General features: G+C 41.5%; 1 protein-coding gene across 2 annotated transcripts; it reads right to left on the bottom strand.

Moving 5' to 3' along the window:
* Window positions 1–422: 422 nt before the first annotated feature.
* Window positions 423–2,963, bottom strand: LOC149170681 (uncharacterized). 2 transcript variants are annotated; one of them, XM_089423974.1, is made up of 5 exons: window positions 2,158–2,963; window positions 1,878–2,066; window positions 1,559–1,730; window positions 859–1,052; window positions 423–768 (listed from the first exon to the last, which is right to left on the bottom strand). In XM_089423974.1, exons 1-5 carry the CDS (start codon window positions 2,443–2,445, stop codon window positions 739–741), a joined length of 873 nt encoding a protein of 290 aa, XP_089280100.1. In that variant the 5' UTR covers window positions 2,446–2,963; the 3' UTR covers window positions 423–738. The 2 variants fall into 2 exon arrangements, with proteins under 2 accessions (XP_089280100.1, XP_089280101.1); XM_089423975.1 differs by having other exon boundaries at window positions 859–1,028; window positions 2,158–2,950.
* Window positions 2,964–9,377: the final 6,414 nt, after the last annotated feature.

The following is a 9,377-nucleotide window of genomic DNA, read 5'->3' as shown; positions in this document are numbered from 1 at the left end:
TCTACCTAATAATTATTGATAATTGAGTTGAAATTCAAAAACTCTATTCCAAAATAACACACCGAATTAATCAAATAATATAAAATTAAAAATAAAATCAAAAAACTTAATATAGTAAACCTTTTTTTTAAATTTCACTATAAACTTATACTTTAATAAAATCACATTAAACACCAACAAAATTGTTTACCCATTATAAACTTTTTTATCCTTTTAACGATACAAACTTTACCTATCAAAGCAATACTTTTCAAACTTTACTTATTTTGTCCTCTCCTACAGATATTATATAATTATGACCCAAAAATTATATCAGCATTTTCCTGGTAACTTCCATATGGAAATTTTTTCCTTGGAACTTCCATTTGATATTTAACAAGTTTTTTCTTGTACCATCTATTTACATCAGAAAGGTACCAAGAAAAGCAAAAGGATGTGCAACACCTCATATATACAAATAGCCAAGACTGTTCAGTCTACAACATCACATCGAGGGTTTATTATAGTTTTCTACCATTTTCATCCTGCTGCCTATGAAGCCAATAGCAGTACATTCTATATTCATAATAGTTATGTACCATTTTCATACTGCCAATTCCAGTTTCCTTTCTGGGTGAACATGCAAAGAAGATAACCCTGCTGCCTATGAAGAGCTCTCAGAAAAATTCTCCATCGATGGAACAATTTCCTTTCTGGTTGAACATGAAAAGAAGATAATCCTGCTGCCTTTGTAGAGCTCTAAGAAAAATTCTCCATGGATGGAACAACCTGAAAACAGATAATGGGGAATACATGAGCTTGTTACATCTATTAATTCACGCAAATCTACAAATATATTTGTGTAAGAAATGCCTCGACCTGATCCTCCTGCATATAAGGTTCTGAGGTTTCTGTGTGTCGGCCTTCATGACCATGCTCAGAAGTATCTTTAAAACATTGCATTCGAATCTCTGGACTAGATTCGTTTGACAGAACTCGTTCTGTGGTTTCTTCTCCAAGTGGATCCTTCAAGCAGTTATTTGCCTTCCCTGATGTAATGTAAGTTTGATGAGCTTCAAGATCAAGGTGGAATGCAAATATAAAAAAACTGAACATGGATACTCATGAAATGAATTATAATGACAATTCAGATACCCATAAAAATATAAATTAATGGGTGATAAATATTGATAGCCATTAAAATATTTATGTGCTATTTATAACACTGACAATTGGTAAAACCAGTACAAGAGTGGTCAGGTAAGGCTGAGAATTTGTTACAGAAGTGAAAGTTATAAATGGAAAAATAGAAGTTATAAATAAAAAAATGAAAAAATGTTTGGGAATCTTTAATTTCAGCAGTTAGATTGTGCATACCAAAAACAATGTTCTCTCATTATTCAATCTCCACCCTAAAAAATATTCTTGCAATATTAAATCTACCTCATTCATAATTTTTTATTTTTCAAAAAATGGAAATTCTTAATTTTTTATTTTTCAAAAAATGGAAATTCTGGAAGACCTATTCGGAAATAAGTGTGAAGAATGTGACACCATTCCATATTTTGGGAGAGATTACCATTCATATCTTCTTCTTGCAGGCCTGATTGTTTGATGCATGTATCCTCCAATCTCGACCGTTTTGTATGATTTTGAATGTCTTCATGGTTACAACACCTTTGAGTCTCAGCCCCATTCTCCTCTGGAGATAGAATCGGCTGGTAATCACATGAAATCTCAGATTCAACCTCCTGTAAACAATGGATCCTCGTCATTAGCCCTTCATACGATCCTATCTTCCTTACAATGAAAGCAAAACTGAAAACAGATAACAACAACAGATACCCTCCTCAGTGAATCAGAAAATGGTGGGTTTTTTTATATGCAAAAATACCAACCTCGTCGCGGTATAAGCCCTTGTCAGACATACAGGGAATTATCCTCCGAGTATCCCTTCTTTCACAGGAATGTGTATAATGTCCCCGTTCATGGAGGCTCCTAACAAAGGCCTCCTCGATCGAATTCAGATACAAGCTATGCTTTTCATCAGTCCATGAACTTTCTGATACTGAAGGATCTGCCCAAACCTGTGGACACACATCAAAAACAAATCAATGAAACAGACTACGATGGCATTAATGGAGATTGCACAGATCACTATGCTCTACAACATATTACCAAGTTGGCATGTTGTTGGCGTTGGCGATGAACCCCCTTTTGAGCTTGGCAATCTGCTGCACCTGCCCTGAATCTGAAGGATGCAGAAATTTTAGCATCCACACATTCATCACTTTCAGACATAGCAGCCTCACTTTCCAGATCGAAATCAATGGAGCCTGAGCATTTGCTGCTCAGATATTCACATCCTGCAATATCACCTCCATCACTACAAGACCCTTCTTCATCACATTCAGAAGAATCATAAGGCCTAAATATCTGAGAACTACTAAAAGAAACTGTAGACATCGCTGAAGAAATTAATCTGGTTCTGAACCAAAAAGGGTAATCAGATTGTTGTTGTTAACAATAACGTTGTTTTTCCTCCCTTAGACCTGATGGCTTCCTCAGCCTGCAAAACACCGAATTGAAGGAGGATTCCACATGTCATATAAAAGCAGTAGCAGAAAGGTTAAAAAGTGCACTGCTATAGCTCCAACCCAACTTCCAAGGCCCACAGAACTCAAATATACACTGTACTATATTTATATATGGAAATAGGGATCCCTCCAATGGCTGAAAAAAGTGTTACAGACCAGAAAATATCTCTGCCAGCAGCACGGTCAGCCATGGAAACCCCTAAACCATCGGTATTTGAAAATATGCTTTGGAAGCCTCCAAAATATCTACCACCACCCCTCGAAATATCTATAACAGTTTAAAGCAAAAGAATCAATGCACCTAATATCTGAATAGACGTACAAATTTGGAATTCCCTGCTTCCATATTATTTCCTTAATCACAGGCTGTCTCTTCAAAATATCCCAATTTTCTGGTGGAGATTTGTAATTGGTATAATAATATCTGCCCAAGTTACCACTCAAAAATATCTATGGCCCCGGTCACGCTCACCCTACAGGAGTCACAGATATCATAATTATCATGATTATCATCTCGAAAAAAAAAATATCGTTCTGAGTGGTACTTTTAATATTAATTTTCTTATTCAAATTCATTAGGACAAGTGTTACATTACCTGTTAAAAATTCATTTTCTTATTCAAATTCATGAGGAAGAGTGTTACACTACCTGTTAAAATTTGTTTCAAGTTTAATTTCTTCGCAATCACAGAAGAGTATAAATCCCCACAAAAACATTTATCTTCGGCGTATCACAATCAGTTACGGTAAAGATTTTTATTTATTGTGATCCTACAGGTGACCCCAAAATTCAAAAGTCTGACAACTAGGGTTTGGACACAGATTTAACTGGTGTACGCCAGAGATAAAAGGAATTCTTGTTTGAGCTCTGCTCAATTACCAGTCTCAAATAAAAGATATTGCAGTAAAAGAATCAGAATCACTCTTACGTCCTTGTCCCATTTTTTTTTTTATGGGGAAAATTTCCACGAAGACTTTGTGAGGCTTCGATTCGATTTGATTAGATTATAGCGATGGAAGATATTTACAGGAAAAAGGAATCGTGGCCTACCATAGACCATAGCACGCCTCAAACGAGTGGGAATTTTTGGAGGGTACACTGATTCGAGTTAAAAAGGTAATTGATATTTTCTGACAGGGTTTTCCAAAAGCGATTTGCACCTTTGGATTGCGTGCAGTGGACATTTTTAATATTTGAAGTTTTTGGGTGCACTCGGAGCTTTTTTTGGGCGGTTGCATTGAGGTAATGGGGTCGTTGGGATCTTCTCGATGTTGGGTGTGGGACGCTTGGTTCAGGTATATAGTGATTATTTATTACAGGTGATTAGTTAGTTTGTGGGGTTTAGTTTTTATTAAATTTTAAATTTAAATTTTATGAGGAAGCGTAGAAGATATTTTGTTTTGTTTTGTTTTTTCTTTAGGGATTTCAAGTATTTTAAGGAATATCTAGATTCTTCAAGAGTTGCACAAATAATTTTGGCGATATTATTTTATTATGGGTGAATCATTTTCATTTTTCTATCTAATAGAATGGATGACTTTAATGTAGACTTTTTCTATCTAATGGATGGTGTGACTTCATTCTAGATTTTATAGGGTGAATTTGCCTAGACTCACCTTAATTACAAATAATAACAAAAGATAAATGGTAATTGTTAGTAACATATAAGTCATGGGTATGTTTTATAATTAAGTAAGTTTTTTATGCTTATTATGGATTGGTACCTATAACTAAATCCTGCGGAAATTTTTGGAAATCCAGGTTACAACCAAAAAACAATTCAAACACTTCCAAGATTGGATTTCTTTTTGGAAATCGAGGTTACAACAAAGAAGGATTCAAACACTCCCAAGATTGAATTTCATGAAAAAAATTCATCGGAGAGAATTTGGTCATTTACCCAAAATTGTGGCCTCTGTAAACAACACCATAAGCATTTACCAGTCATTTAATTTATATAAAGTTTACCTTTGATTTGTGTATACTATGAATATTCTAGAATATTCCATGGAGGTTAAATCCCTACCATCCACTTAATAATTATTGATGATTAACCGAGAGGCGGGAGCGAGGCGGAGCAACTGAAACCCTAGTCATGGCGGAACCCTAGGGCACCAGTGAATCCTGGACCGTTTTACATGCAGCAATGGATATGGTTTACTTTGGCGGTTTCCCACGAAGATCCGACCGCGGTTTATGAAAACTATTATTGTTTGGACCTCGTGAATCAACAGACTTGTCGGTTGCCTGGCGTCAACTGCTCACGGGTTATTCTGGCTCCTTGTTTTACGCTGCGGACCCCCACCGGTTTCTTCTGATACACAGGTTTCCATACTTTCTGCAGGGCGGTCCCCCGGACGGTCCCCTCTGGGACTTCTCTGTATTGACAGGCAGCATGGGCGACGAAGATCTTGTGGACTACGAGGCGGACCCCACGCCTCACCAAGACATCTGGGCGCATACGAAGAGGCCTTCTATGAAACCTCGGAGTGTTGAACTGGCCTCTGGGACAGCTGCCTCCTCTCTGCATCCGCATCTGCCGCTCACTGGAAAGAAGAAACCCTCTGATTGCATCCTGGCCGACTCTTCGGCCCTTGACTGTCCGCCCCTTCCCCTGCTACTCTACACTTATTGGGCTCCTGCCTACAACCTCGCCTTCTTTCGACTCTCCGCTCCTGAATACCACTCGGCTTGCTTTCCCTCAGCCCCCACCGCCTCCGCCTCCATCGAACTCACCTACACCCTCCGTCTCACTTATGCCGCAGAACCAACAGGCCTCATCTCGCATCCCGCTTTCTCTTCTTCCGGGCACTAGCTGTATTAGACCCCGCTCCCCGATTCGCTCGGGCTGCTTTAACTCTCCTCTTCTCCCGGTTCGATCTGCGGGCTCCGCACAGCACAGTTCATCGGACCCGTGTCGGAAGCTGCTAAAGGACCTTCCCTTTCGCAAGCGCACAGAGAAATTGAAAAAAGGCAGATGCCTGCGTGCCATTGATTCAGACTTCAACATCACTTTTGGGGAAGAAGCTCCGCTGCTGAATGTGATGGAAACTGGCCGTAGAGTCCTGGTCAGTAGGGTAAGGGGGCGTACCTACTCAGTGGAAAGACTCAAGCTCTGGGTGGAGGAGATATGGGGCACTCTGCTTAAAGAACTTCCTGATATCAAGGTCCTTGCGAGGGGTTGGTTCGCACTGCATTTCCACAGGCCTGAATATACTCATTGGATTCTCTCCCAATATTGGCATATCGAGTTAGCACCAGTCATGCTCAAGCGTTGGGATCCCCTGTTCGACCCGGAACGTGAACAATTGGGGGCTGGACCCATTTGGGTTCGTCTTCCTGGTCTGCCTATGCAATTTTGGGATCCGTATGTATTCAAGCGAATTGGGGACACCCTCGGCACCTACCTGGAGCATGACAAATCCTATGAGAAAATGGGAATCATGACAATGGCCCGTATACTTGTTCATCTTGATACCAGGACGGGACTAGAGGAAAAAATCACTCTGCACCACTGCCATGTCTCTCGCAAGCAATTGCTGGATTACGAAGGTGTACCGTTTAGATGCCGTAGATGCCATAAAATTGGTCATCTCTATAAGGATTGCCCACTAAACTCGGGGGTGACTTCTGAAGATACAAAGGGACCAAGACAGCAGCCTACAGTGGACCAAAACATTGGAGTTAATATTACTACGGAAGGGGAGCAGACCCAACAAGAGACTCCATCCAAGCAGGCTAGCGAAGGCGCCATGAAGAACACCAGAAGACAGGCATCATCTACACCTGGGCCGCCTCGTACCCGATCAAAGACTGCGGCGACTGCACCTGCTCATCCGGGTAACAATTCTATTCCCAACTGTTCTCACTATAATTCTGATGTTATGCAATCTATTATTCACTCTTCTTTGCGGTCCCCCAACACTGAACATATACCCCTTCCCTCCATCCCTTGCACCATTGCCCCTCCTCCACCCACCTTCTCCACTACACCCTCCTCTCACAAATTGGACCTGGGTCTCCCTGAATCCTCCTCATCTCCGGTGGGATCCGGATCATACCCTTATCATCTCAGACCCCGGGCTCGACCCAGATTACTGGGTCTGGGATCCTCCCCTGGTCGTTACCGCAAGCCAAAGAGGGGTCGACCATCTAAAATTAACTCGGCCATACAAAATGCTGTTGCCGATGTCGCCCAGGGGCGACAATATACCATTGAACGGGCACTTAGAGCTATTGAGCCCCTGATCTGCGGTTCCCCATGATCTGGCTCTCTTACAATTGTAGGGGACTAGCCAACCCCAAAAAACGTCTAGCTCTGAAAAGACTTATTTATGAATCAAAATGCGACATAATATTCCTTCAGGAAACTTTATGCACATCTGAGGCGGCGGTACGAAGTCTACAAACTCTTCTCCCTGGATGGATATTACATGGATTGGATGCGTGTGGCCGATCTGATGGCCTGGTCATTGGTATTAATCCCAGAAAAAGCAGGCCTCTCTCCATTTGGGGGGGCAGAGGATTCCTTGGTATGGACATATTCATGGGAGATTTGGGTATCCCTATCAGGATTATTAACATATATGGTCCCAACCAGAATAGGCTTTCATTCTGGCAAAACTTCCTGAATGGCAATCATATCACTCCGAACACAGTGCTGGGGGGCGATTTCAACTTCTCCTTAGGGGTTGGAGAATCCTGGGGACATCATGCACAGAGTGATCCTATTGCGGAGCAAATGAACATTTTAATTGATGCTCATAGACTAGTGGACATACCTATGAATAAGAAGCTCCCAACGTGGCACAATCAGCGTACTGGTGAGGCAGCTCTAGGGCGACGATTAGACAGATTTATGATGCATGAGGAGCTGATTCAATTGTTCCCCCTGTATAGACAATGGGTCAGCACTGGGGGTCTATCAGATCATCATCCGATTCTTCTTCAGGTCAGCGATAAAAAATTGAAGCCACGCTCCCCTTTTAAATTCTTTGCTGGATTCCTCAAAGAGCCGGATTATATGAAGATGGTCTCGGATTTCTGGACTTCACAACCTCCCCTGAGAGAGCGGAGAAAAGCGATGGATTTCTGTGATAGACTAAAGCAGCTAAAGGATCTGACTGAAACCTGGGCGAGGAGAAAGAGAATCAGTGATGAACAGCTACTAAAGGACATTGAAGATCAGATAGCTTTACTGACAGATGAAAAGGGTACTGGCTACCTCACCGATGACTCGAAATCTGCACTGAATCAATTACTTGGGCAAAAATCAAGGATACTACATGAAAAGGAGTTGTGGAGGCTAAAAAGCAGAGCCATTTGGCTCAAAGCTGGAGACAGTGATACTAAATTCTTTCACAATCTTGCTAATGGCAGAAAGGCATCAAACACCATTTGGAAACTGCCATGTGAACCAGATGGATGGGCTACCACGCACCAGCAACTTGCCAAATTGGGGGTCTTACACTTCAAGCAACAATTCACTGCACCGAATGTTATCAACCTCCCAGACATCATTAATCTGGCAGGTAACTTCCCCCGTTTTGTGGGGCAGGAGGACATCGAAGATCTTACTCAACCGGTCACAACACAGGAACTGGAAAGTACTCTCAAATGGTTTAAAAAAGACAAAAGTCCAGGGCCGGACGGATGGCCTGTGGAGTTCTATCTTGCTTTCTATGATATACTGGGTGAAGATTTATTAGAAGTCATTGAGGAGAGTCGGATCACTGGGCACATCCATCTGCCTATGAACCAGACTTTTATTTCCTTGATTCCTAAAACTGATGACCCCTCATCCTTCAACGATTTTCGTCCTATATCATTATGTAATTGTCTCTACAAAATTATTGCCAAAATCATTGCCAATCGCATTAAGCCCATTCTGTCCACTCACATATCTCCAGAACAGTTTGCCTTCCTCCAAAATCGCCACATCCAAGAGGCTATTGGGACTGCCCAGGAAGCCTTACATTCCATAAAGCTGAAGAACCTCAAAGGCATATCACTAAAGATTGACCTTGCAAAGGCTTTTGACAAGGTAAACTGGCTCTATTTGAAAATGATCCTTACCCTTTTGGGCTTCCCCCACATGCTCACCAACTGGATAATGGGATGTATATCTACTGTCTCCTTTGCTATCCTTATCAATGGTTCGGCCTCTGCCCGCTTCAACATAAACAGAGGTATCAGGCAAGGCTTCCCTCTTTCCCCTCTTCTCTTCCTTATTGTCATGGAAGGGCTCAGTAGGCTCATTGCTACTGCTAAAAGGAATGGCGACTTCAGTGGACTTAATATTACTGAACAATACTATCTTACTCACCTATTATTTGTTGATGACATCTTAATCTTTTTGAATGGAAGTGTCCAGGACTCCATAGCACTAAATAATATTCTTCAGCTCTTCTGTAAAGCCACGGGCATGGTGATCAACGGGGAGAAATCTACCAGGTCCATGATGGGGTGCACATATCAGGAATCTCAGCTGGCGACCCAGCATTTCCCCTTCTTGGAAAATAATTTGCTGGATGGCATCAAATATCTTGGCTTCAGACTAAGGCCGGATGGGTACAAAATTGAGCACTGGTTTTGGCTTATCAACAAAATTGAAAAAAGGATAAATTGTTGGCATCATCGCCTTCTGTCTAAAGCAGGTAGACTACTGTTGATCAAATCTGTTCTTGAGGCAACCCCAGTTTACTGGATGTCTCTCACATGGATCCCAAAGAACATTCTTCAAAAAATACAACAACTCTGCAACAGATTCCTGTGGAACGGCAACAAAAAGGGAAAGACTT

The sequence above is a fragment of the Pinus tabuliformis genome, chromosome 4_2 (assembly GCF_031772625.1).
Source record: "Pinus tabuliformis cultivar Carrire ecotype Pingquan chromosome 4_2, CPIR1, whole genome shotgun sequence".
NCBI lineage: Eukaryota > Viridiplantae > Streptophyta > Pinopsida > Pinales > Pinaceae > Pinus > Pinus tabuliformis.
Note: the sequence above shows the minus strand (reverse complement) of the source record. Positions and strands in the feature narration are given on the sequence as shown.

Bases quoted from the DNA above. Each gene is read 5' to 3' on its own strand.
- LOC149170681 (XM_089423974.1), bottom strand. From the start codon at position 2,445: ATGTCTACAGTTTCTTTTAGTAGTTCTCAGATATTTAGGCCTTATGAT. The intron at 1,731-1,877 runs GTTGGTATTTTT...CATTGTTTACAG, and splicing joins AGGGCTTATACCGCGACGAG to GAGGTTGAATCTGAGATTTC. The intron at 769-858 runs GTCGAGGCATTT...ATCTGTTTTCAG, and splicing joins CTTATATGCAGGAGGATCAG to GTTGTTCCATCCATGGAGAA.